The sequence below is a fragment of the Falco rusticolus genome, chromosome 9 (assembly GCF_015220075.1).
Source record: "Falco rusticolus isolate bFalRus1 chromosome 9, bFalRus1.pri, whole genome shotgun sequence".
Taxonomy (NCBI): Eukaryota; Metazoa; Chordata; class Aves; order Falconiformes; family Falconidae; genus Falco; species Falco rusticolus.
Window position 1 is genome coordinate 40,363,704 of NC_051195.1, and position 27,956 is coordinate 40,391,659.

At 50.2% G+C, this 27,956-nt stretch overlaps 2 protein-coding genes across 5 annotated transcripts in view; one reads left to right on the forward strand and one right to left on the reverse strand.

Moving 5' to 3' along the window:
* PTPA (protein phosphatase 2 phosphatase activator) overlaps window positions 1–10,627 on the reverse strand; it is a 28,840-nt gene extending 18,213 nt beyond the window's left edge. For both annotated transcript variants that reach the window (XM_037401221.1, XM_037401222.1), the window contains exons 1-5: window positions 10,495–10,627; window positions 8,039–8,139; window positions 6,648–6,734; window positions 1,301–1,426; window positions 431–548 (exon numbers count right to left, since the gene is read on the reverse strand). In XM_037401221.1, the coding sequence (XP_037257118.1) occupies window positions 431–548; window positions 1,301–1,426; window positions 6,648–6,734; window positions 8,039–8,139; window positions 10,495–10,519 (457 nt within the window). In that variant the 5' untranslated portion in view covers window positions 10,520–10,627. The remainder of the gene's footprint in view (window positions 1–430; window positions 549–1,300; window positions 1,427–6,647; window positions 6,735–8,038; window positions 8,140–10,494) is intronic.
* Window positions 10,628–10,940: 313 nt separating this feature from the next.
* Window positions 10,941–27,753, forward strand: CRAT (carnitine O-acetyltransferase). 3 transcript variants are annotated; one of them, XM_037401167.1, is made up of 15 exons: window positions 10,953–11,062; window positions 12,898–13,000; window positions 14,357–14,620; window positions 15,120–15,238; window positions 17,467–17,520; window positions 18,503–18,668; window positions 19,197–19,371; window positions 19,835–20,013; window positions 21,056–21,156; window positions 21,625–21,744; window positions 22,248–22,370; window positions 22,720–22,855; window positions 23,380–23,442; window positions 23,961–24,098; window positions 24,672–27,205. In XM_037401167.1, exons 2-15 carry the CDS (start codon window positions 12,971–12,973, stop codon window positions 24,885–24,887), a joined length of 1,884 nt encoding a protein of 627 aa, XP_037257064.1. In that variant the 5' UTR covers window positions 10,953–11,062; window positions 12,898–12,970; the 3' UTR covers window positions 24,888–27,205. The 3 variants fall into 3 exon arrangements, with proteins under 3 accessions (XP_037257065.1, XP_037257064.1, XP_037257063.1); XM_037401168.1 differs by lacking the exon at window positions 12,898–13,000 and having other exon boundaries at window positions 10,941–11,062; window positions 24,672–27,753; XM_037401166.1 differs by lacking the exon at window positions 10,953–11,062 and having other exon boundaries at window positions 11,939–13,000; window positions 24,672–27,753.
* The last annotated feature ends 203 nt before the right edge of the window (window positions 27,754–27,956 follow it).

The following is a 27,956-nucleotide window of genomic DNA, read 5'->3' on the forward strand; positions in this document are numbered from 1 at the left end:
TCTAGGGAGCACCAGACCTCAAGACACCTCCCACTGAACACAAACTTTTTTCCCCACCCTAGTTTCAGTTCAAGCAATTATATCTTATCCCTCTAAACTGCCCGTTGCAGATCAGCAGGTGCAAGACTGCTGCATGTGGTAAAGCAGCTCCTACAGCTTATCCCAGGACACCTCGCACAGCTTGGTCCACATTTCCTTGGATGAGACATGAAAAGGGTGTCATGGCTCTAGCACAGCCCTGCTCCAGTCCCAGCTCTCTGTCATAGCTCACACCGGCCATAGGGGTGAGGAGGCCCTAGAAGGAAGGTGCTTGTTTCAAGCTGGCACTAAAAATAGTGGTAATAACGTATTTAAATAAAGGCAGCACCAGGCTCTGAAGGGTCACTACCCCAGGGAGTCCACCCTCTGCCAGCATGCACGCCCAGGGTACCTGTGCCATAGTCAATGCGAGTGGAGTTCCCCACGGATTCCTTCAGGTAGACTGCCACTTCTGGTGCAGCATCAGCCAAATGCTTGGGAATCACTGTTGTCACTAACTTTTCTGCTTCCTTAAAGACACAAAAGATTCCCTCGAGTGAGTCCAGATCTAGACAGTCCCCAGAAACCAGTCATCCTCTGCTCAAACACTGTGGCAGAGCAGGAGCTGCAATGGTGCGCTGCTACAACAGCCAGAGCCAGCATAACAGAGGAGCAAATTCTCCTGTTAAAGAAATCATCTCCAGAGATGGAACAATTCAGGGAGAGCTTGTCCTGACACTTATCCAGGCCACACACAACTACATGAAAAAAAAGCTTCACCATCCAAATACATCAACCCAGTTACCCACCGAGTCATCTCCAAGAGAAAAGCATTAACAGAGCAGCAGACCACCTGTAAGTTCTTTGCTGCTGAGACTGTGCCTGTGCCACTTCCAGAGCTTAGTGCAGGGCAAATGCAGGGCTGCTCTGAGCTGAAGGAAGTCGAGCAGTTTCAAAACCCTCTGATTTTTTATGTCACCCATCAGCTAGCAGTCACAAAGCAAAGGAGCTCCTTGGGCTTGGAAGACCCTCACGGCTCATCCAGGACTTGGAGAGCCAGCCAAGAGCATTTACACGGACCATATGGTCTCACAAGAGGAGAAGACAGCACCAGATTGGGGTGATGCATATCAAGAAGTGGATCCTGCACAGCTTATCTCAGCAGTTCCTCTGTAGGCTGCTTGGCTGCCACACAATGATGGGACCATTCTGCTATCCTTGCTGGGCATACTGCCCTTCTGTAGGAGCTGCATGTAACACTACACATGAAAGACACGCTCACCTGGTCTAGTTTGGCGTACCAGGTCCTGAAGGCCTTGTTCCCAAAGCGAGAAGGCTGATCCACTGGTGGGGTTTCATCAATCCATCTGTCAAGGGTGTTCAGAAGAGCCACCAACTTCTCAATGGGCTACAGAGACAAAGAAGATGAGGGATCACAGTGACATAAAACAAAGCAGTCCCTCAAACTCCAACATCTCTGCCCTAGACTGGAGTCGTTGAAGACCACACTCTCCTTCCCAAGGGCAGCAAGCAAAAACGGCATGTGCCAACCCTCCCTGAAATGCAGAGGGACTGGGAAAACCATCCTTCCCCTCAGAAGATCAGTGCAGTACAAAGCCCAGCCTGAGGCAGGCTCTGCAGTCACCCACACAGTCTTTCATGAGCTGTACCAGCACTATGCTCTAAAACCACTGGGAGAAGAGCTACAGCAAGCTCCTAGCTGTAGGCCATACAGGACTGAGAAGCAGGCAAGTGCTACACAATTCAGTGATCTCCAACAGAGAACTCCGGCTCTGCACCTCGAGGGTCCTGCATCCCCGACTGGATACAGGACAGCACTTACCACATAACCTCACCAGTGGCTGATGATGTGATTTAGAAGCCCTTCTCAAGGCCTCTAATCTTTGTCCTGAAGTGTCTCTTAAGAGCCAGGATTAGCAGCAATGGTGTTAGCGTTTGTACAGCACCCAGCACAGCAGGGCCTAATTGTAAGCCAACCTTCTCAGCATGATTCCTGTTGCTTCAAACTCGTGCCAGTCAGACTGTCTTGGCAGCTCCAACCCAGGGATACCCGGTGCATGTGGCAAAATACTGCCTACCTATGGGAAGAGGCAGCCTGGTTTGCCCACCAGTGGTCTCACCAAAGCAAGCATGAGAAGCACTTGGCTCTCAGACAAATGTCTCAATACAAACACAAAGCTGATGGGAAGACAACAGCAAGACAACAGAGCCCTCTTTCTTACACCCAGTGCTGGAAGGAGAAAGTGAAGAACCTGTGCAGGATGTATGACTGACTGGAGCAGCACTGCTGGGGCCACAAGGGAAAAGCAGCAAGGGCGATACAGCATGATGTCTCGAGCTGTCAGGGCTGGCCAACGCACGCAGCCTCCTCCCTGCCTTGCCCTAACAGCTAGGCAACGGCTACACCCCACACACCAAGAAGGAACACTACAGGCAGCAATTTAAGCAGCTCCAAACAGTTTTAGGAGGCTCTGCCGACAACTGGTCAAGCCTGCCAGAGGCTCTAGTATTCTCCTTGCCTGACTCCAAGCAGCCAGAGAGCCGTCAGCTGCCACAGCAGCTGGCCAGGCCCCGGGCAATGTAGGCTCCTCTGTCTCGAGAGGGGATTCCTCCTTCAAGGGGACAAAGAGGACAGTAGAAGCAGCAGCTGGTTTGACTTTGCTGGAGGCATCGACCATGTGAAGCCAACGGGTCTCCTGGGCTGTGGTTCAATTCTTCACGCTGCCTGTCGGGAGGACAAGGAAACAGCCAAGCCCAGCAAGTTTCTAGCCCTTGAAGTGCCGCTTGAAGGGGGCGAGTGGAGAGATAAGCATAGTAGAGCTGTGTGGCCACTGAACCGGCTGCAGATCACTCCCCCTGCCCTCAGTTCTCAGGAGGGTCTCACGGCAGACACAGCCTCCCATAGACAGCAGCTCCTGAGGTGCCATCCCGAGGACACGGTGGGATCAGCCAGTGGGAAGGGGGATCAGGGAGGAGAGGGATCCACCCACCCCACAGGACCTCAACACTTGGCCACTGAGCCAGGGTAGAGGCTGGGATAGAGGACAAGACCTGAGCACACCAGGAACACAAAAGACCCACGTGCCAAGGGACACGGGGCCAGAAGCTCTGGATGCCCTGGCGAGGCTGCAAGCTGGAGCCACTAGCAGGCCAGCGCCCCAGATACACGCAGACTGAGACAGTGCAGTGCAGCCCCCTCTGCTTCAGCTCCCTGCTGCCCGAAACGCTGCAGAACCCTGGCATCTCCCCACTGCACCGGGCCAGGTTTGGACTCGGCTCTACTCCTTCCTGGCTACTGCATTCCCCTCCAATTAAGCAACAGCATCCCCAGCACTGGGTTGCAGTGAATAATTAAATTGTGCTGGTGATTTATCTGCCAGCACCACCAGCTCATTACGAGCAGCCACCGTATTTCAAACTCCTCTCAGCAAGCACTCAGTGCTGCCTGGATAAATGGCTGGCAAGGATCGGCTTCTTCCCCTGGGGAGCACCAGAGTCGAACCTCCCCTTCCCCACTTGCTTGCTTTAAAGGGATTTAAAAGCCCAGCCCCACCAAACACGGGAGAGCAGGACCCAGCTGCCAGCTCAGCCATGCCAATAAATAATTAAAGAGATGCAGCTCATTTTGGGCCCAAGGCCCTTTGAAGAGGGGGTTACTGAAAGAAGCAGCTTCCCATTGTCCAGCAGAGGAAACCCGTACATCCAGGGCTGACCCCAGCGGGGGAGGAGGAGGGGAAAAGCAGAGCTTACAGGAACACAACCACTAGCACCGCTGCAGCCTTGTTTTGCCTGGCTGGGTTTTTAAGCTCTATTTTTGCTTTACCTTTCCAGTGATCAAAGCAAGGGCAGCCTCCCCCCTGCTCTCCTTGCTCTTCTCATTGTGCTGATTTTGCATCCCCTTGACCCTGAGTCTGCCACTGGTCCCAAAAGCAAACCACAGAGCAGAGACCTGTCAGCATCTCTCAAGAGCAGGGGCCAGGCAGATGGAAATGCTGAGAAGGCATCACGGCAGCCAAAGCTGCCCACAAGGACTGAGCCTGCTCCCGTGGGCTCCTCAGGCTCTGTTGGAGTGGGGAGCTGCTAAAATTGGGGCATTTGCTGCTTCCCCCACTTTCCTTCTGGAGCCAGAGCAAGCCACAAGGCCAGCCAGTTTCCCCCATCGAAGCTGGCTGTTTGAAGGGAAGGTCTGCTCCTCGAATGGCCAAAATTAACCTCCTCCTTGCTGCACTGCTCCTCTGATCAAAGTCACAGCTTTGAAAAACTGCTCCAGGCTGCAGTCCCAGCAGTTGCTGCACGGAGCACTCCCTCCAGGAGGGAAAGGCAGGTCACCGCCTATCACTCATACAACCTTGTGCCAGACACAGCGTCTACGCCAGAGACCTAAGCAACAGCTCAGCTATCACTGCTTGTCAGATGCCACCAGTAAAACCCCAGACAGCTCCATGCAATTTTTCAGTAAGCACAGAGCAAGCTCAGCAAGTCTCAGAAGGGGCTCAGCCCCCAAAGGATCCAGCTCTCACTCCAGCAGACAGTTTGGTATTGACACACGCTACTCTGGAAACCATTAAGCTGTCTCTTCCAAAGCACAGCAGACCATACTTATTTTTTCTCTTCCCGCCCCCCCCCCCAGCCATGGCAAGGCAATACCAGTAAGTCACAGAGAGGATATGCATTCAGCAGAAAGGATTCCAGGAGGTCATTTGCCAAAGGAAGGCGTCTGGAGCATTTGATCAGGGAGGAAGATGGGACTGCACAAAAGCACATCAGCAGCAAGTACAGCAAAAGAGAAGAAAGCAGAGCAGAGATGCAAGCAGAGGCCACAAGGGGCTGAGCCTTTAAAAGCACAGATAAGCAGTTTGATCTACAAACAAAACTGCGTGAACAGGCAACCTCATCAACAAGGAAACCCTGGGGATGCTTCACCTGCGCCTCAAGTCACAGGCTTCTTAGCACAAGGGGAATGAGGCATGTTCCCTGCCACCTCCCAAGCAGTTGGGATCATGTCTCTTGTTTGTCACCTGGATTGGGACTGTGGATGGAAAACATTTACTCCAAGAGGGATCTGCCACACCGATGCAGCCCTGATACAGCTTTTCCTAGACAGATGACAGCTCAAAGAGGTTGGCAGAAGAGGGTTCCCCCTCGCATCCTCCTCTTTGTTTTGCTCATTTTCAATGCTTTGTTTCCCTAGAACTGCTCTGTGAATGGTTGGGAATGAGCTAGATCAGGACAAAAACAAAACTCAAAGGTGAAATGCAAACAGCAGAAAGCAAGAGCAACGTTTGACAGCAGTTTCTACTGAATTGAAGGAACAAAAGGTGGACACAAAGCCTGTTAGGAGAGACTCATTACTCCTGATCCCCCCGCTTCCATGAACTACAAGCAAGTTTCTCATTCACACACTGGCTCCAAGAAGGGAAGGCTAGACTTAAGATGCCTGCTTCAAACAAATGTCTAAGTTAAAAATCATCATATGCTGCCTTCCCACATCAGAATGAAGCTACAAACACACAGGGTCCAGTTTGCTTCCCATTCTGCCTAGATCTTTTTTGACCATTCCCAGCATTCTTGCATAGCTGTAAGTTTGAACAGTAAAAATGTACCCAAGAATCTCCTCAGTGCAATGCAGAACAAGGGCAGGGGATCCAGCATGCAACATGGAAGTCAAGCTGGTGACCAACATAGGCTCTGCAGATCACAGTAACACAGAGAGACCTCAGGCCAGCCGTGAGCATGGCTGAGGCCAGGCAGTAACACCAGTGAGGATGCCTGCCCTTTCCCTCTGGCTTCAAGTGACCCCGTCATGCCCTGACATGGTGAGCAGGCACTAAAGCCAGCAGCAGACAGAGCCAGGTAACAGTCACATTAATACGAAAGGAAAAATAGATCCTTTCTGCTTAATACCTCGGAAGGGGTGGTCCTGCCCCACAGGCTGAACCTACCACCCCTGTCCAGCCCTCCTGCATGCTCCGCAGCCCCCCCATAGCCCTTAGCACAACCCTTCGCAAGGCAGGTCAATGACATCCCTTGGGTTTACACACTGTCAAACCAGACCTTGCACAGCTCAGCTACAGCGTGGGCCAAGGAGACAGGTACTGTTAACACACTCCGAGCAACAAGGAAGCCCAGGGACAGGGAGATAAGCGACTTGCCCAAGGTCCCACAGAGAGGCCAGTGGGAGAACAGGCACAGTGCAGACATCTCAGCCTTTTGCCTGCAATCAGGAGGGAACACCGCATCTTCAAAACATCACTGGTTGAAGCCAGACTGTGAAAACAGGGTCAAAAAATGTCCTTTCTGCCTTCTCCTTTTCACCACCAGCTTCTGTCCACTGGTAACTTGCTTGATTTCCCATCCAGCAAGCACACACAGAGCCTCGACACCCTTGGGGGAGGATTGCAGGATGACACTTGCATCCCCAAGCATAACCCAATGGCACTTATTCTCCCTAGTTCCCAGATATGCTGCCAACTCATTCCTTGCCTCGGAAATATTCACTGTAGAGCCAAAAAAAAAAAAAAAAAAGAAAAAAAAAAGAAGAAAAGAAAGAAAAGAAAGAAAAAATGGGCAGAAAAGGAGAAATAAAGGGATCCAAACTCTTCTCCTACCTCTGAAACTTTGTATTCGCAGGTCAGCTTCTTTCCCCTGACACCTTCATTCAGAGTGAGGATGAAGCCCATATAATCTGCATATGCCTGCAAACACACCCAAGAGAGCAGGGCGTTAGTGAATACCCACGGTCTGTTTGAACAAACATTGTGGCATGGGAGCACTCCTGCACACTAAGGGGACCTTTCCCAACACACAGCGCTGCTTTCTTGGAGACACTCAGGTTGCAGGGCTTGCTGCGAGGTTACTGCTATTTTTGGCAGACCCAGTGGCAGAAGGCAGATGGCAATTGCACTAAGAACTCTGCATTGCTGTAAAAATTACAGAGAGGAGAGTCCTAAAAATGCTTGCTCTACCCCCAAAATCATTCCCTCAGCTCCCTACCTCCTATCAAGTCAAATTCAAACTCCTCAGCTCTGCACAGTCTCAGTTGTGCCCAGACATCCTGCTCTGCACTGCTTCTCCTAGACCTGTGCTGTTATGTGCCCTTTTCTCCTTCTACTCTTCTCCCATGCTCAGGCATGATAGAGAAGTGGGAGACAGCCCAGGCTCTCCACCACTTTTCTCTTTAGATTTGCTGCTTTTGAAGCATCATATCCAATGCAGCTCCGCAGCTCTGAGTTTTTGAAAACACTGGACCAACACACTGCTACCTCTATCTTCTTGAGCCCCTCTTGCACAGAAGTCCTGACCAAGAGCAAGTCCGTAAACCCAGGAGACTTAACAAAGGAAGCTGCACTCAAAGGTTTGCTTGAGACTTGGCTGTAACTTAAGCTTCTCATAAGACACCACATACCAGTCATCAAGCAAGAACTTGCTCCCAGGAGGTGGGACAAGTCTGGGCTAACACACCAATCCCTCAAAGGCAGAGAGGGGAGAACCTGCCTGTTCCACCACCTCCATATATACTGTAAACAAAAATTATCCAGGAAATTGAAGGCCTCTGCTCCAGAGTCTTTTTCCAGTATAGCAAGCTGGGAAGGTCCCAGGAACCAGCCCAACCTGGTGCTATTAGAAGGCCCAGCAGCATGAGTTCAAGCTGAGTTCAAACAGTGCTGGGTAAATTCAGTTTTGATACAATGTCCAGGCTAGGTAGCATGAAATAGTAACTAGGAAGGGAGCACCAGTAATTTTTAAGCATCTCTCATCTCCTTCAATCTCTCTCCTGGGTCACTCCTTTGTCAGAGCATTTGGCTGTCAGACTCCACATCTCACTGCCAAGTAATTTTCCTACAAACAGGCAGTGACTCTTCTGCTTTAAAACACAAATCGATTAATTTCCCATTACTTGCCCAAACCTGCTTTACCTCATGGCGGTTCCCAGACCAAACCTGGCTGCCACTGAAACAGAATAAGCCTTTACCGGTCTTCCCTGCCCCCAGAGCCATACCTGAGAGCGCTTCCACTTGGCCATGTCGGAAACCATGTTTATCTCCTTTTTGGGGATCATGAAGCTCTGCTGGAGGGGAGGAGCCACCTCCTCAGAGGTGCCTGGGAGATGCAAAAAAGAGGTAAAATAGAGAGAGCGGAGAAGAAATCCTCTATCTTCCTTTCTTAAAAATCAATGTTCATTTCTCAGGAGATAGAAAGTAAATAAATCCATCCTAGCTTGTGCCATTATCTCACCAAGTCCTCCTCACCAAACAATATCCTCCCAATCCCCAGATAATATCTCCTAAGGACACTGTAAAGCTTCGGAAAGTAGCATTATGCTTGTTTTCATCACTGAAGATGCATTTCCCATCCGCCCAGAGAGGCTGGTACAGGACATGACAAAGACAACATCCAGCTAGTTTAATTATTTCTGTCATGCTGAAGCACTGAGCTCTCCTGACTAACTGTGCCTCGTTTGTACAGTGTTAAGCCTGAGCCTGCATTCCTCTAAAAGACAGAACTCCTGAGAAGACAAAGCTGGAGCAATTCAATAGATGGCAGTCCAGAGCCACAGCCTCTGGTCCAGACAGCGCAGGGGCTTGGAGGATGCCGGGACACAGCCTCTTCCAGATGGGAGCTATGAAGATAATTTTGTTTTAAAGCCCTCTCAGAGCCCTGGCAGTAATGTTTAATGCAAATGCAAGTTATTGAGGCACTAGAGGCGCTCTTCTCCCCAGCATCTGAACCAAGGCCCCAACCCTGATGCCAGGGTGACCCTTACCCCATGCTCTCCAGGGCTCTGCTCTCCACCAGCAGCCCCGCAATGGGACACTGCAGAGCCAGAAACGCTCCAGGAGGTTAGAGGTGATTTGCATTATGCTCCTGTAGGTGCAACTTTTAATAGCAAGAGGCAGTGCAGCAGACCACTGTTAAGGAAACTGGGTGCTAATGCGAATTTATGAATTCTGTAAGAGTCACCCAGTTAATCTTTTTAATCCTAGAAAATCTGAAGGTGTTTGTTCAGCACTAGCCACCCTGGCAACATTTCAGCGACTGCTCTCCACACTACAGCAAGTTCAGGCACTGGCTCCCTAACATGCACCACCAAACTCCAACTCCTTAAAAATATTATGAGCTGCATTTACATAGAAAATATTACCCAAAGCATCAGCAGCCTTTTCTGCAGCAGAACAATACTGTCTAGCAGGCAGATCAGGGGAAAAGGAATCCAAAGTCCCAGGAATCACACAGGGTCTGCTATAGACTTGTCCCACAGCCTTAGAAAATCATTTAACTTCTCTGCCTTTCAGGTTCCCCATGTACAGAACAAATGCAGTTGTACCACCTGCCGAGAGTGTTACAGTGTTTGGTTCATTCCTGCACGTAAGCCACAGTAAAACTTCCAGGCACAGGGCTGAGAGGAACAACATGCAAGGAATTTACATGAAAGACACGCACGCCTCCTGAAAACACAGCGGGCAACTCACAATGACTAGCATTGTAATGATGGAGCTCTTATTTTAAAAGAGCTTGTAACATGAAAACAATAAAAAACTCCAGAACAGTGGTGTAAAAAGGCAAACACTGACTTGTCCGTTAATTTGGATGATACACAAAGAGCAGTGGTGTGGCCAGGGCAGTGTCCTGGGCCAGGGGGATCCAGGTGTTGGCCCAGCCTTTGTCTCATGACAGAACTTGTTTCATCTCTTTGAGTTTATTTCTCAAGCATCGCTTCTTCTGACACACGCTTTGTGCATTTCCTCTTGGGGAGACCACAGACAGGCAAGGCAGGAAACACTGCCAGCGCCACAGGGGTTACAGTGTTGTACAACATAAGCAAAAGTCCAAAATCAGTGATGGGATGGAGGCAGAAGCAGAACGGGTTGGTTTTATGATTAAAAGAAATTGGACAAACGAGGCGCGTTCGGTCTTACGCCCGGGGCGTGGGGAGGGGGAACCAAACTCAGCTGCAAGACAGAGCCTCTCCACCGGCCACCACCGCCCATGCCGGCTCGGGAAAGGGGGTCCCACAGCACAGCGGGGGGCGGACCTGACCCCCGCCAGCCCCCCAGCACAGAGGTGCCACTGCCCCAGGAGGTACAGACCCCTCGGGGGGCGGCAGCCCAGCCCGGTCCGTCTGGAGGAATCCGGCCTGGCCACACCGCAGCCCGGGGCCCGGCAGGCCGCAGCGGGGCCGAGGGGCCGCCCGCTCCACCCGGCCGAGAGTCCAAGGGCCCCAGGGCCCCATCGTAACCTCAGCAAAGCCTCCCCCCACCGTGCGCCCGGTCGCTCGCTGCCGCCAGACCCTCACGGCACGGGGCCCTGCGCCCCCAGCCCAAGGACCCCTACGTAGCATGTGGCCCAGCGGCCCACCCCCCGGACCGGTGCCCTGGCCCCGAAGACACCCCTCAAAGGCCCCGAGCGCGGCCCCCCAGCCCAGAGGGCCTCGAAGCCACCCCGGCCGCCCCTCACCTGCTCGCCGCTCGCTCTCTGCCATCTTCCCCGAGCCCGGCCGCCGCCGTTGCCACCCCTCACCCCTCACCTCCGGACACGCCGAAGCCGCCGCCGGCCATCTTTGAGCAGGGCGCGCCGCCCAGCCCAGTCGCTCCCGGGGCCGCCAAGCGGCCGGCGTGTCCTCTCCCAGCCACCGTCGTGGCCCACGCCGCCATGTTTGTGCGGGGCACAGCCTCCCTCTGCCCACAGAGCACCACGGGGCGCCGCGAGGAGCGGGTGTGCGTGGAGGGGAGAGGAGGCGCGCCTCGGCGATCAGGACTGCTCTCACCGCCCCTTAGAGAAGGCAGCTGAGAGAGGAGCTGCATCCCCACTCCGACAGCGGCCGCAGCACTCCCTCCCTGCCCTTCCCCAAGATGGCGGCGCGGGCTTCGCCCCGCTTCAAGGCGGTGGCGTGGGGGCTCCGCCCCCTGGCGGCCGAGCGGGGCGGCGGCCGGTGTGGCCGGTGTCGCCGGTGTCCTTGCGGCGGGCGGCGGCCGGGGCCGCGGGCAGGTGCGGAGCCATGCTAGCCTTCGTGGCGAGGGCTGTGGTAAGTGCCAGCCGCGCTCCGCCCGAGGATATCGAGCGGGGGTGGGGGGCTCCAGCCGGCCCGGGACGGGGCGCGGGGGGGGCCGTGAGATGGCGGCCGGGCCGCGCCGCCCGCGGGAGGGGCCATGGTGGCCGGGGAGGGAAGGGGCTGCGGCGGCCGAGGGCGTCCCGGTGCCGAGCAGGCGGCACACAGCGCCGGGCCTGCCCCGAGCCGCGATAACGGGCAGGAGCCGCCGGCGGGTGGCAGCGGCCTGGGCCCGGAGCTGGGCCACGGTCCCGCCGGTCCTGGCGCGGGCTCCGCCGGCCGCCCCGGCCCGCCTGGGGGCGTTGGGCAAGGGCAGGGGAGGTGGCGCGGGCCGGCGGCCCAGGGTCTCGCTGCGAGGGGGGCGAGGGGCCCGGCCACCGGCAGGGAGCCTCGAGGGGCGGCGGGGCCGGGGGACGCTGCCTAGGCCTCCCGCCGGGCGCCTCCGCGGGAGCCCAGGGCTGGGCCCCGGCGAGGAGGCGGGCGCAGAGCGGCGGGGGGCGGCCTCGGCAGCCGCCGTGCCGGGCTGAGGGGGGCCGCGGCCCGCCCCGCGTCCATCGCAGGGGCCCGGGGGCCGAGCGGGGGGGGGGGTCCGCTCCGAGGGGCGGCCGGGGCGGGCTGTCCCCGCGCCGAGGGTCTCCAGCGTCCCCTTTAAAAACAAAAGGACGAGGGAAAGACAAACCGCCGCCGCCTGCACACGGCCGCGGCCGGCTGGGAGGCAGACGCCGCTCTGAGGCGCCTGGCCCAGCCCCGGGCCCGCCGGGCTTCCCACGCGCTTGGCCGGCCCCGGGGAAGGTCGGCGGCGCTGGAGGGCGGCCGTGTCCCGCGGGGCCAGCGGGCTGTGTCCGCGGTGGCAGCGCCGCCGCCGCGCCTTTGGCCTCAGACCAGACGAGCAGAGGGCACCAGAGCAAAGACACAAACGTGCTCCACGTTTTAGCGTGCGCTGTTTTCAGTTAATTGGGTTTGGGATTTGCACCGTTACCTCAGGGAAAATCTGAAACCGCTTTTGGGAGTCATCATTCTTGATCTCAGCTACGCAGAAGGCTGCGCCTGTCTGCCCCTCAGGCAATAGACAGACGCGAAGGAGGCGGCGATACTCCTTGTGACTGCGCACTTCTGTTGTTGCTTTGCTTTGGAGATACCGGTTGATTTTTTTTTGAGGGTTGACAACCCAAAGCTCCCCAAAGTCTCAGCTTGCAATAACGACCACATGTGTGTGGGGCATGAGGGCCTGTAGCGCCGAACTGAATTTGCTCCCATCTCCAACTAATCCTACGTCACCTACAGTGATGCTGGGTCACTGCCCAGTTCCTGCTGGAGAGCTGTCCTCCTCCAACACTCTGACCACCTTTGCCTGAGCAAAGGAACTAAATTGCCCATCACCCCACACAAATGCTCCCTGCAGCTTGTCCCATCCAGTGACAGCCCCTGCTGCCACCTGCTTCGAGGACATAAACTGGCATCTCTCCTGCCTGATGTTCAGGCTTCTGTCACAATGGCCGCCATAGTTTCATGGGCCAGGTGAGGGCTGAGGGAATGCTGTCCCCAGCACTTTCACTTCTGCCATGGTTAGAGGCCCAGAGCTATTGATCAGAGAAGGACTCTGCCCGCCCAGTATTGATCAGCAAGCAGCGACTGGGCAATGCAGGGCTGATGGTCAGTGGCTGTGGGAGGGCTTCCCAGAGAGGTGCCATGGTGGCAGCTGAGGCGACCTGATGGGCTGATTACCCCCATCCTCTCCCGGAACTGTGTCTGGCCCTGAGCCCTCCGATCAGAGGACAGTTTGCTAACGAGGTGACGCCCTGCATGGGCAGCGCATTGTCAGGTGGAAGAGGAAACCGAGACAGGCCAGGGGAGAGGTTTACGATCTTTTCTGTCCTACCAGCCATGGATAGGAAGCAGAAGCAAGGAGAGAAGGTACGGTACGCCCACATGGCCATGATTAACACCCTTCACTTCTTCCCAGATCCACTCTTCTTTCATGCTTCAGTAATTCCCCCTTCTCTTGTTTTTAACATTCCTTCTCCAAACCTCGATCTCATAGTTCTTGCTGTGTCCTACAAAGAGCATAGGGCGTTTTGTCTGGGGGCTCAGTACCACACAGAGGCTTTGTCACCTTGCAGATTTAGCTCACGCTTTTCTTCTTCTCTGTGCTTAACTGCTGGGAGGAGGTGGGGGCGACAGATATTTTCTCGCTGCCTTGGAAATCAAAGGGAATGTTCTCACTGGCTTTGTATCCTCAGTACTCGGTTGATGCGAAGTCCAGAGTCCTGCAGGGAAGTGTCTGATTCAGCAGCTCCAATAGAGGGGGAGGAGCAGAGGGAACTAAAAACCTGTAGAGTACAATTTAAACGTTTTCAAGCTGGAGGATGTCCAACCCTGTTCACCCAAGAGGATGTTGTTATTCGTTTGGGGGGAAACTGCAGAGTTCTTTCCCTGGTTATCTTCTGGGTTTGATCCATTTCGTTTCTAAGGCTTTCACTCTCACGTGACACCATGGGATCCCAGGAGCCTGTTGGCATCACCCACAATTTCCTGAACAGCTTTCCCTGTTTCCAAAGGCTCCTGTAGTTTGGCCAGTCCCATACTGGTACTACTGGGTAGAGGTTCTCTTAATAATAGCTGGATCCTCCAGTAACTGGAAAGTTCATCAGCACAAAGGAGAGTTGCCCCAAGGCCTCATATCACAGCCGGTCCTTCCGTGACCATCACTGGTGATGTACGATCCCTGGCCAGTCAGTCAGAGAAGAGGCACTTTAACCCTGCCCCAAACTTAACTAAATTCTGCCTCCTCAAAGCCCAGATGGCACAAGGGCTCTGCTTAACATTCTAGCCTTATGCTGTTGTAAGAAGTAATGAAACAGTTTCTGACAGTACGTAAGATGTAAGTCATGAAAGAAATACTCTTTCTTCCCACTTACCATGGGATGGAAGGGTCTGACTTTGCTACGTGTGTGGATACTCTCAGCTGGAAGGTGCCCAGAGAGTGGGAGATGTGTCATTATCCTGGCAGCATTTCCTCTGGTGACCTGAAAATCAGTATCTTGGGAGATCAAGTTTCTCTTTTTCAACTTTTCTGGATGTCCTACAACCATCTCTAGCATGCAGTTAGTAGACTGCCCCTTGGTTTGTGCTTTGTGTGCTCTGCTCCCATGCTGAGACCTCTGCGTGTCCTCAGAGAGGCTGGGGTAGGGACTCCCAGATCCAGGTTGTTTGCTGCCTTGTGCATATCGGGGGAAAGCCTTGTCTCGACCTTTGCTCTGTGCCTTGCAGGCCAGGCCCTACGGCCTGCTGAAGCCGACAGCTTTAGGCAAGATCCCAGGCAGATTCCAACTTCATCAGGAAGCGTTGCCCCATCTCCCCGTGCCACCACTCCAGCAAACGCTGGACCGCTACCTGCTGGCTCTGCAGCCCATCATCAGCGAGGAGGAGCTGAACCACACACAGGAGCTGGTGGCTGAATTCTGCAAGCCAGGAGGCGTTGGGGAGAGGCTGCAGAAAGGCCTGGAGAGAAGAGCCAAGAAAACAGAGAACTGGGTAGGTTGGGACTCTGGCCGCAGGCTCTGGTTAGGGAGGGTGGTCTGATGCACACCTTGCTGGTGTCCTGGCTGCATCCACTGGCACCTGTGTTTTCATAGCATCACCTTCGCGACCAGTCTGCTGCTGACCTCCCCAAGCTGTGCAAGCTCCTCACCAGGACTTGGGTGAGCAGAGAGATTTATGGCAGAATAGGGAGTCACTAACTCTGTATGTGGCTGCTGAAGCCTCTAACCTGTTGGCATCACACAGCTGGCCCAAGAACTTGAAGGAAACACTCTGCTCGAGCCCTGCACCAAGAGCCCCCCCTACCTTGCTTAAATCCCCCTCTACCTTGCTCAAATCCCCCTCTACCCTTCCACATGCAAAGCATATGACCCAAACAGTTTGTTTGCAAAGTGTGGGGCAGAACTGGGGACAGGATGCCGAGACTGTTCAGCCAGGCATGGGTCAAACAGCAGCAGATGCCATGCCTGCATGTTGCCTTTCTCCATCCCAGCTCTCAGACTGGTGGCTGAAGACAGCCTACCTGGAGTATCGCCTGCCAGTTGTGGTCCACTCCAGCCCCGGTGTGGTCTTACCTAAGCAGGATTTTCTGGATCGACAAGGTCAGCTCAGGTAAAGTCCTTTTCCTACATTCCCCTAGGTTTCAGATGGGACGCACTATCTCTGCTGGTACAGGGAAGAGGGTGTTTAGGCTGATTGAGAAAGAGAGTAATTATCATGTGGTCCCCAAGTCTGATAACTGCCTGTGCTGTGCAAGAGGGCTGTACAGATAAGGAAAGGCTGCCAGGCTTTAAGGAAACTCTGGTTACACCAGACTAAATATGTCATCAGGGGTGAAAACTGAAGCGTCCAGTGGTTCAAGTACTAAACAGGGACTAAAACCCTATGTTTCTGTCTTTACTGTAGCACAGATCTTCATTGCAAGATGGCCAGATCACTGGCTGGAGGCATTATGAGAATATATCTGACACACTGAAGACTAAGAGGTGCTAAGATTGTGTGTGCAGTTAAAGGAGGCGTAAAAAGTAGCCCAGGCACGTCAGGGAGACTAACCAGGAATTGGCCTCTGGAGTCTGCTGGTTTGTAGGGATGGGGGAACCTGCTGCAGGACTCTCATTCAGTCTGTTCCCGCAGGGGACTGTCCCCTGTTGTGTCATTTCACTTGTGATTTATCGTTTGGGAAACTTAACAGTGACCAGCCTCACCACTCTGAGCTTTTCCTTGCAATCAAACCCTGCTACATCCTCTCTTCCTTGTGGTCTCCCTTTAATTTTTAACCACCAATAAGAGTGTGTTAAACCCACCTGCAGAACTTTAGCATTGACCTTTATACAGTTACCTTTGCCACAGTTACCAGTCATTGCTGCTCTGGTAGTTCAGAAGTACCAGCCAGGGGAGCAGTAAGGCTGAGGACAAATCCTCCCTTCCAGTCCCTCGGATACACCTGAGCAGAGCTTTACAGGGACAGTGCAAGACTAGATGAACATCTTTGAAAGCAGTCGCTCATATCATTCACTCTCAAGTTACCCAAATAGAAGATGGGATCTGGAGCACTACCGGTGCCCTGAGCAGTGGAACTGAGCAGCTGCGTAAGAATCTGGGCTTCCATGTTAAATACAATCTAAATGTGTGTTTGCATAGTTTGTGGCTGCAGAAAGAAGTCTGGCAGCATGGCTTGAGACTAAAGCTTCAGAAACCAGAAGGCAGGGTTTAAAAGTAGGGTTCTCCATTCCTTAATCTGGCCAATGCTGCTGGCTGAAAACAAGTCAACTAACCTCTCCACCGTCTTCCCCCTGAAGCCCTAACTCCACTCCCAGGCTGTTTGCTCTCTGGAAGGGAACATAGGCTCTCTCACTGTTGTTCCCTAGCTGTTTTACTTTCTCAGGTTTTGCAATATGGCTGGGAAATTTTCATTGAAACCTACTTTGCAGGATGTCTCATTTGTTTAACAGCCCGTAGGTTCTTGGAGTTATGTCCTTTGATCTTTACTAGGGATGGGTAGGCTGAGCAAATCCAGATGACACTGCCTGCAAATGCCAAATGCTCACAGCACTATAAAGCCTTTGAAGCTCAGCTGACTGCAACTCTTGTCACAGTGACCTCCTGCCTCCTTCCTCCCACGCATGGGTGGGAGCTCCCAGGTCAGAGTAGGCCAGCCTGTCACTCCCAGCTAAGCAGTTTGATGTGGCTTGTCACAGCCTCCCTCGCTGCTGGGATTTGGCATTGGCTGTGTTTATGTTGATCCCTGTGAACACAACACCTTGGCATCAGCACTTAGCGTGTCTGCATTTGCCTCAGATCCCTCGATGCTAGAGGAATGTTCCCAAGAGTTGCATTAGCAGCAGAACATTTACCAGGTAGGAACTAAGCAGTGGTGAGTCTTGGATGCAGGGAGATACAGCTGTGCCTTGGCTTGAAACTCAGAGGTGGCCTCTGGCCACAGAAGGGCAGAAATCCCCTGTTCTTGGTGCTGTTTTAGTGCTGAGACTCAGAGCTAGGATGTGGTAAAACCAAACCCGTCAGTAAAAAATGCTGCTGTTAGGTCATTTATGCATCTGGACTGAACCCTGCTTTCTTGAAAGTTGTCTAGAGTTCCTTGGTTATATAGTAAGATACATTTTTTAAAAAGGAAAGTGCTACGTGGTAGTACTGTCCAGCAATCTTAAGTGACAACCCCAGAGTGGCTGTATCAGCTAACCAGAGATGGGCACAGTAGGGGCTTGGCAGAAAGACTGAACTTTCTAAGGAGCAGAGGGAAGCTCGGCTAGCCCTCAGCTAGTTTCTCAATTCCAGATGTTCTGTGTTTGACTCTCAACTTGTTCCATTTGATACTCTTCCAGGTTTGCTGCCAAGCTGATTGAGGGCATCCTGGATTTCAAGACCATGATTGACAAGTGAGTTAGTGACCCTCCTGACTGCTCATGTGTTCCTCACAGTCATAGAAAGGCTGAGCCTAGTCAATAAATCTCCCTTCCAAATAGAAAGGCAAGAAAAGACAGCACGTATTTGAAAAGAGATATTGTAATCAACATCACTGCTCACTGCCAAAATTACCACCACTGCTTACTTGTCTTTCTTCATGTTCTTTGTTTACCTTAATACTTTCATTTGACATGTGTACATGCTTAGAGGGAGTGAGCCTGACTGACAGTCCTACGTACTTTTGTTTGCCCACAGAACAGTTACAGTTCAGGCAGCAGGAATTTCTCTCTTTTCATTTTGGGTTTCTGGTATTTTTCATCTCCCAGCTGGATGGGATGAGCTCTAGAGAAACTTGTTCCTCCCTACTCTTTTTTTTCTTGTGATCACCAGCAAACCTCAGCTGAACATGCCTTATTTATGTTCCAAAAATATGTTTACCAACATCACACCTTTACACCCAAATTCAGACAAGGCTCAGAGCCAGCCCCGAGAAGGATGGTTGGAATATGACTGCTCAAATGATTGATCATGTCCCGGTCTAGTTCATGAGTCATTAACACATCACTCACCTCTCAAAAATTATAGCCAAAGCCTCTTTCTGCCATTTCACAGGAAATACATCTCCCAGTATGTTGTGCCCTGGAGTCTTCTCTGCAGCTGTGCAGTGTAGCTCCAGAGATCTGGCTCTCTGGTGTTACAAAGGGAATAGTGTTCTTCCCCCTTCCCAAACGAAAGGCCAGCAAACAGACTTTTTGTAGCCCCAACTATGAAAGCTGGCAGGAATGGGGAAGGACAGCCCCTTTTTTATACTGCCAGCACCAACGCATTTAGATCTTGCTGCAGTGAGTGACAGCAGCTGCATGGCTGAGCCTGTGCCCATTGTGTGGGGAGTGCAGGCCTTCCCACTCATCTGTTTTCTCTCCCCCTTCCTCCTTTACCTTGCTGTGTCTTCAGTGAGACCCTTCCAGTGGAGTACCTGGGTGGGAAGCCCCTCTGCATGAACCAGTACTACCAGATCCTCTCATCCTGCCGCATTCCTGGGCCCAAGCGGGACTCCATTGTCAACTATGCCAAAGGCAAAAAGCAATCCAGACACATCACAGTGGTTCACAACTTCCAGGTATGGCAGCTGCTGAGCTTTCGAGGTTTGTTTAGATGTAGGAGTCCCTTTCAGCTAGCTGCGGTCCAGAGGAAAGGGAACAACAAAGCTCTGCCCACAAGGCTTGCCTTACCAGCGATTTGTTCCTACTCCTTTTACCCACTTTGGCTTTAGCTGGCCAACAGCTGGGACTGTGTGAGCAACAGACCACGAGGCAGAAAAATGCTCTCTTCCTCTGTTTCTTGTCCCCACAATTCCTGTCTCTCAAAGCCCTACCACCATAGCTGAGCCTCAGAAACAGGAATTCCTCGTGTGTTTGGCCTGTGCTACCGTGGCTTCTGAGCTTCAAACCTAGACTGTATTTATGGTCTGCAAGGGAAGCTGGGCTTTGGTGTTTCAGTTCTGAGTGTCCTTCAAAGCTCTGCTTACAAGCCAAGCTCTCAGGTCAGGTCGTACCTTCTCAAAGTGGCTGTTCCCTGTTTCTGGGACTGGACAAGAAAGATCTCCTCTCATGTTGCCTCTGTCCTTGTCCATTCTTCTCACCTTCAGTTCTTCGAGCTGGATGTTTACAACAGTGACGGAAGTCCCCTTACCACTGACCAGCTCTTCATTCAGCTGGAGAAGATATGGAACACCTCCCTCCAAACAAACAAAGAACCTATTGGGATCCTCACTACCAACCACCGAAACAGCTGGGCAAAAGCCTACAACAACCTTCTGAAAGGTCTGTAGAGCCCCTAACATGCAAGTCCTAACAGACATGACCACCACCATCACTGCTGTGCTCTGCTCAGTGCTTTGGAAGCTCGTTCTGGACAGATACCTCCAAGAATCAACTTGACTTCATTGCATAGCATAGTCATTTTTGTTTTGGAAGGTACACAGGTCAAGTCTGAAACTTTTGTTAGATTTTGAAATCTTAGAGTTTGTTTGTTGCTTTACAGATGGGTGGGATGTAGGAAACGTGAAAAAAAGGAGGGTGAATGCAGCATGCTCACATCTGTAGCAACCCAGTTAACAAAACTGTAGCTAACTATATACCCCTAAATGACTACTATTGCATTGAGGTACAATGGGAATCCAACACTGGGTCCTTCAAACCTGCTTTTTCAAATTTTGGTCTCCCTCCAATTTAAATGGAAGTTTTCCAACTCCCCTTCCTTATTTGTTGTTCATTTCTCTCCCAGATAAGACCAACAAGGAATCTGTGCGTGCGATTGAGAAGAGCATTTGCACTGTCTGCCTTGATGCACCTATGCCACGGGTGTCTGATGACATCTACAAGAGCCGTGTGGCTGCTCAGATGCTGCATGGCGGGGGCAGTCGCTGGAACAGTGGGAACCGATGGTTCGACAAAACCCTTCAAGTAAGTGCTGATGCTTTACAGATGCTGAAGACATGGGTCTGGAGGAGGTGCTTTTTCCTGACGCTGCAAAGGTCCAAGTAATCCCAAAAACCTTTTGCAGGAATGTTTTCCTTGTATCAAGAGGGTGGAGAAGTAGGGGAGATGAGGTGTGGTGGCTGGCAGTATGACACCCTATGGTTTCCCTTGCAGTCACCACAAGCGCTCATTCCTGCCTCAAGGACTTTTGTTTTACTGTCTCTGCCCATACTTACTCAGTGTAGCAGTTCTTTGTGTTTCTTGTAAATCAATTTTCTGCCTGCGGTGAACAATGTCTCATCTGCTTGGAGGCAGCCCAGATGCAGGGAGGTCTGTTCCTTGTATCTCTCCTCTAGGCTTGTCACTTTTCCCTTTTCTGCCAGAAGCTGCCCAATGGCTTTTAGTTTTGTTTTTTTGAAACAAAAGCTGCCATCCCATGGCATCCCTCAGATCTCTCCTCCGATCTTGTCAAGAGCCTTCAACAGCAGCTGCTATTCAAGCTTCTCCTTCATTAGTTGGTATATGGCTTGTGGATAGTAGCAGTCATGCTTTAAAAGATTATTCTCACATCTGCTGAGCTCTTCATAATGTTTTCAGCTATTTTGTTCCTATTTGGAACACTTCATCGATGGGATAAAGCTTAGATGCTCCAGCTAACTGAAAAGTAATGGTAAGCCAGCACATGGCGATATTATTCCTGTATTATGTGTGCATCTAAGTAAATCGAAACCACTGAACCATTCTGTATTGCCAGGACACTGAGCACACAGATATATCCATCAGGCACACTCTCACCCAGCTAGTTTTGCAGAACTGTAACGATGCCATCAGATCTTCTAGGCCTGCTGAAAGGCTTCTCTTACTGTTCTGCTAAACAAGACCTTTGGGTTACCTTTCTAGTGTGCAAGGATAGGATTGCTGTCCATTCTGAAACAGAGCAGTGAGGTACTAAGATCTCTCTGGATAGCTCCTGCTTCACACACTGCATGTCTGTCTTCAATGCTGTCCTCTTGTGCTTCCCTCATAGTTCATCATTGCTGAAGATGGCTCCTGTGGTCTTGTGTATGAGCACGCTCCCTCCGAAGGTCCACCCATTGTTGCTCTTCTGGATCACATCGTGGAGTACACGTGAGTCCTGCCTCCTCTACTTTTCCTCAGCATTGGAAGGTGGGTTTTAAACCACCTGCTCCCCAAGATCATGCCACTTCACAGTTCACCCGCTAGGAATCTGTTCTGGAGGAATGGTAGCGGGGTGTTAATTAGGTATTGCAGTTCTTGTATTTGTGATAAGAATCAAGTGGCCAAGCTACTCTGAACAAGTTTTGCTGCTGCTTCCATTCTCAGGGAATTGCACTGTTCAGAACTAACAGGTCTTCCCCTGGGGAGAGGTGTTTCTTCTGGGCGGAAGGCACAGATGTAATTTCATTCATATCCTTCAAAAAAATACTGTAATAGTATTGCGAAGAATTTTTCAGCCTGTGACTAGTGTCACAAGGTGCTGGGGAAGATCTCCTGTGCATGTCTACCTGGGTTCTGGTGTGCTTAACTGAGCCTCAAGTTAAAGGTCTGGTTAAACATAACAGTTTCTCTGTGCAGGAAGAAACCTGAGCTGGTACGATCGCCCATGAGTCCTTTGCCAATGCCTAAAAAGCTGCGGTTTAACATCACTCCAGAAATCAAGAATGACATAGAGAAGGCAAAGCAGAACCTCAACATGTAAGTGTGAAGCAGTGGAGAGGTCTGGTTCGTGGCTGAGGGAGTAATTAACATCCCCCTCTGGAACGTGTCAGTGGTTTAAATGAGGCTTCCCCCACGGCAGCCAGGGAATTTTCCCAGTGACTTCTTGGGTCAACAGCACTGAACCTAGCTGAAAAGCACACTAAAGCCACCTGCCAGGGGCAAAGTTAGAGGTGCTAGGAAGGGGTAGTTACCGATCCATCCCATTTACTGAGAAAGAGCAAGGCTTGACTGGATCTAACTTGGGATACTGGAGCAGAAACACACACACGCCCGCCCATCTCACCTGGTGAAGATTTTCAGCAGTGGCCAAAAAAAGCTCATCTGTGTGGTGCTGCCCAGACAGGTGCATGTCGATGGAACATTCTGTCCTACGTAGGTCAGATCCAGATAGCCTGTTCCCACAGAGCCTTGTGAAAGCAAATCTATACCTTTGTTGCAAGAACAGGCAAAGGAACACTTACCTCTTTTTTTCCTTGCAGAATGGTCGAAGACCTGGATGTCAAAGTCATGGTCTTTCATCAATTTGGGAAAGCCTTCCCCAAGTCAGAGAATATAAGTCCTGATGCTTTTATCCAGCTGGCCTTGCAGCTAGCATATTACAGGTAAGACCAACAGGTAGCTCCTCAGCCTCTTCACTGTCAGGCTGAGATACGTAAGCTTGAGAAAGGTGGCACAGACAAGTGCCTCGCAGGCTGCTGCAGCCTGCTTTCCGATCACACATTTCCCCCATGCGCTGGGCCCAAACAGCAGATCTCACTTGTGGCAACTGCCAAGCAGCAGGTGAGATTTACCCCTCTGTGTGTGTACAGTCCTAGTAAGGAGGTATCAGAGGTCAGCTGTCAATTGGACCCACTCACATAAAGTCTCCTCCTTCCCCAAATGTTCCACTTCACAAGGGGCTGCTTGTCCCCAGGCAAACTCACTTCTGTGACTTTCTTCTCCCTCTTCCAGGATGTACGGCCATGCCTGTGCCACATATGAGAGTGCATCGCTAAGGATGTTCCGCCTGGGCCGCACAGACACCATCCGCTCCACTTCTGTACAATCTCTTAAGTTTGTGCAGTCAATGGACAGCCCTGACAAATCGGTGAGGACCTTGAAGAAGTAGAGTAAGAGGACTCCACTCAAAAAACCAACCAACCAAACAAAAAAAACAGAGAGAGAGAGAGAGAGAGGGAGAGAGAGGAGGAAAAGCTGCTTGTTTGGCTAATGCTGTGTCAGCTGGTTTCAGCTGAGTAGAACTGCACCCGATGTGAAGTTGGGCTAAATCGTAGCTTGGAGTCTATACTTACACAGCTTGGGTTTCATTTGGCTTTCCTTTCACATGTGTTGGCCTGAGAAACAACGTGGACATTTCTAATCCCACCAAAACCAAGTATGTCCCTTCTAAAAGTCTGTCTAGCTACTATAAGTTCTGCTACTGATGGGTGGAGAACTCCATTCTGAATGAAGTAATGCAGCCAAACATGATTTAAAAATTCAATCCAATATGTCTAAAAATTAGTCTAGCATGGACACACAAGGCAGAAATGCCTTTCATCCTAGAGGAACAGCCAAAATGAGGTTTTCCATTCTGCAGAAAAACTTACAGAGAGATCTGTGTGTTCTCAGGACCAGGAGAAAGCAGACTTGCTGAGGAGAGCTGCCCAGGCCCATAGGGAATACACTGATATGGTGAGTGTCCTCTCTGTAGCCAGACTTGGGGTTTTACCTAGCAAATGAGGGTTTTGATGAAAGACGAGACCTTAAGAGCCTTCTCTGCTGACACAGTGATGTGGCTGTTTGTGCCGCTGCGTAGGTCTAACTGACAGTGCCCAAGGCCACGGACTGAATCCTTTCTCTCTGCTTAGCAGTTTAAGTGTCCCTTGTGGCTGACGTCAAGGAGGGAATCAAACATGAGAGTAGATTCAGTTCCTGCTGTCATTGTTGCTGATAAATGCCAAAGTTGCATGAGGACCCCTTAAACCAGAGGGAGCCCACAGGCAGGAACCAGAAGGTTGGTTCCACTGGTGTGTTTAATTTCACAGTCCTTACAAACAAGACTGTTGGTCCTAAAGCCAAAGATCTGGGTTCCTCCTAACTTTAAATGTTTAGAGATTTTTAGAAGTGTTCTTTTCCTTAACCCAAAGAAGTGGACAGTTTTGCTCACCTGTCTACTAGACAGGCTTTCACCTAGTCTTCCTTCCTTCCAGGCAATAAGGGGCAATGCAATAGACCGCCACCTCTTAGGCTTGAAGCTTCAAGCTATTGAGGACCTAGTGAGCATGCCTGAACTGTTCATGGACACAGCGTATGCTGTCGCAATGCACTTCAATCTCTCAACCAGCCAGGTAGGACTTGTCTGAGCAAAGACAGAAGCCTTCTCTGTTTCTTTTCATTGCCTTTTTTCTCCACATGTCTCCTTCATTCCTTTCTGTTAGAAACTAATCTTCATTTGGGGCCAGAAATTTTTAAGCCTGCTACCAATCCCATAAAGCTGCAGATCTGATCTTACAGCTGCCACAGTCCCACTCAATCCTGTGAAGAAACTAGCATAACCAAAGCCAAGGTCACCAAAAGTGTTTGGTACCTAAACGCAAGTGAGATCAATTGAAGTTAGCTGCCAGAACAGCTTGATGCTCATCTGCCATGCTCCCATCCTTACTGATACAGTGCTGCTTGTGACTTACTACGAGCTTACCTTGGGAGGAGGCGCTCCTTTGCAAGTGCATAGGAAAACACGTTGCTCCTCAATGGTAGAATCCAGCATGCCTGTGGTGGTAGGTGGGTCTGACCAAAGAGGCCCTCTTCTAGAGCATTTAACGAGATGGCAGTTTCTTCTACTGTTGACAGAGCTGTTAGCATTTGATGGCTACGTTTCTCTCTGACTGGTTAAGAAGTTTTTAATCACATTGTCTCCACAGGTCCCAGCAAAGACAGACTGTGTGATGTGTTTTGGTCCCGTGGTTCCAGATGGCTATGGAATCTGTTACAACCCTATGGATGAACATATCAACTTTGCAATTTCAGCATTCAACAGCTGTGCTGACACAAATGCAGCCCAAATGGCACATTACCTTGAGAAAGCACTGCTAGACATGAGAATCTTGCTCCAGTCCACTCCCAAATCCAAACTTTAAGAGGCAAACATGATGCAAAACCCTCAAGTAAAGGGGTTATCCCTCATGCACTGAAATTCCCAGTTCCTCAGAAAACGACTGAGGGGACAGCTTGCCCTGGAACCTAGGAAGGCATCTACCATTTGTTTTCAGCAAGAGGTTACAGGATAGTCATCCACAGATACTAAGACTCTGTGGCGAGAAGAAACACTGTCTTAAGCCAAAGTAGAACTGACTGGTCCTCTCCCAGCAAAGCGCACCTTCCTGTCCTCAAAGAGGACCGAAATACAACTTTTATGGAACTTACTGTAAAGGAATACAGAAAGCACAGTCCTTACTAGTATATAAATCCATTTGGTGAAGAAGGTAGTTCTCCAGGAAAAGCAGGGAATGTATATTATATGATGGAACTACTGTAAGACCAAGTCTTTTTACTGATTTAGTCTTCCAGAAAGCACAGCATCTTTCAAACTTGACTTAGGGGGATGAAAAAAAAAAAAAAAAAAGAAAAAAAATATCATTTTTGGGCTGCTCCAGCAAAACTTTGCCATTGAACTTTGGCAAGGGGAGTTCTTCAGCGAGAGCAGATCCAGTCTCATCAAGAGTGCACTGCGCTATTTCTCCCAGGCACTGTGACCGTTACATGCTTCACAGGCCTAGGAATGTTCCCTTCCCCTTGTTTTAGGATGCTGGGATCTCCTTTCTGTTGCACTGACCCTATTAACAACAGAATGTAATTCACTACAAGCTAGGGTGGTTTTTCTTTTGTTGTTCTGGCCTTCTTGTTAAGCTTGCTGTTGTGGTCCTAGCCCTTGATCTTCAGGCTCAGCGTAAAGCTTTTTTACCTACAAAGCTTCTACAAAACTCTCGCACAGGTTTTACTAGCTTTGGAGTTCTGTACCTTACCATTTGCAGACATGAGAAGGGATTGCCTATGCATTTAGCAGGACACTTGCTTCGTTGTACCTTTCTTTGGAACTGAGGAAAAGAAAGAGATTGTGGCCTTCTGTTCCCTAGCCAGAAGGCCACACACCTAATCTCCTTCTGGACACACATGTTAACCCAGTGTGGTTTTATACCTTGCTTTTAGAAACAACTTATTTGTGCATGATGTGTTATGCCTAAGTCATGGACAAATGAGAATGTTTCCTATCAGGAACTCCAGAACATACTTCCATTTCTGGTCCACAGTTCAAATCTGTTAAGAGCCAAAGGAGAAGCAGCTGTAGAACCACCCTTTTTCACATCACCCTGCTCCAACAAGGTAGAAAATCATGGAAAGCAGGAAGAAAGCTGAGAACACATGGGCACTGTAGATGTTTGTGCATTGTGGCAGCCATTGTTCCCACAGCAACAGTGCAGCACCTTTTCTGCCACTCTTGAGAGCTTTTTCTTACTGCAGTGTTACTCAGATTTGTGCCAGCTCTATTCTGTGAGATAATAATCTCATTATAGTGTTTTCATGCTCAGTTGACAAACTGGAGACAGTAAAAAATTTATATATAAACATTAACATACAGTTGCAGCCTAGGAATTTTTGTAAGCGCCACTTCCAATGAATATGCCAGAATCCAAACTCCTGACTATACTTCTTGTTTAGTAAAACCATATGGTAATGAAGAATTCTAGTGCTATTTCTGCAACAGGAATGTAATATTTAAATTGCACACCCTTCAAGACATGGCTGCTGGGACATCACCATGAACAAGAAGCATGAGGAATCTAATGGCCTGTTTTGTTAACTGGAAAGTATTTGAACATAATCACTACTTCTGTGATCACAGAACAGCAAGGGACATTGATCAAAGTGCCTTGGTGAACATATAGGAAGAAATTTGCACTAAACCTGTTTAAAGAAAAAAAAAATCATTCTAATTTGCTTCTTGAAAGAAGCCAACACCACTGCATTTTTCCTAAAAAGATATTATTTCAGAACTTCTATCTTATACCTAAATAAACCTTAAAAAGGAAAATTTAACTGAAACTCACCTGCACAGCCAGTGATTGTATGAACCACCACTTTCACATCATCTACATGGATTTAGTTGATCTTTTAGAAGAATCCTGAATGGATTGAGATAGCCTCAGAAAAACCCAACAGGAACACTACAAACCTGCAAGCACGCGTCCCTGCTGTTGACTCTTCTGTATGAATTAGACTGAAAACCACGCAAGGATACTCAGTATTATCAAAGTGTAAGTGATTGTGTGAATACTACATAAAAGACCAAGCCTCACTGGAATAACATCTGGGTTTATGGGGCCTTTTACATTGAAAAAATACTCCTTTTGCCAAAGTAAGCCTCCCCCCAGTACTGAATAAACCTCTGTTGCTATGATGGGGATGAGTTATTTTTCCCCCCCCATCTGCAATGCCTTCAACCACTGATGCTATGGTATTGCCACTTAAGTATCCAAGATTGGCCCTTTTCTACTTCTGCCTCAAAGGGGAAGGCTCTCAAAGGAAAGTGCCTATTAATGATTAGGCAGACATATGTGCTGCTGTGACTGTATCTCAGAAGATGGGATTGATCTATGCTGGATCTAAATCTGGATATCCCACCAGCTTCAGCAGAGTACAGCTGCAAGAAGCAGGCTATCATGCTGAAAGAGATACAAGATTCATAAACCACTTAATGCATCCTTAATGATATACAGAGCTAGAATTCAGATTAATTAAGCCAATTTTTAAAGTGCTTAAAAGGACACTAAAAGTCATTACGAGGTTTTTCCTTTAAAAAGTCTGATCTTATTGTACGCGTTCTAAAACGTGATGTCCTTCTGATTCATTTTTTTGGTGTCAACTTACTGAATATTGTTCTCGCTGTTTCTGATTGTTTTATGAAGAGATGTCCATTGTCTTAAAATGCACATTAAGTACAAGAAACTCAAGCTCTGGAAAAACTACTGATTTGGAACAAATAATTTAAGAAATGCATAGACTGAAAATATTCAGATAACTCTTGGGGTATGAGTGCAATTTATGACACAGCTTGGTAGTGTTGCATGCTTTGCTGGTTAGCTGTGTTAAATACTGTTTTGGTAGTATAATCCACGTCATGCAAAGTTTTGAAACGTTCTTTGAATAAT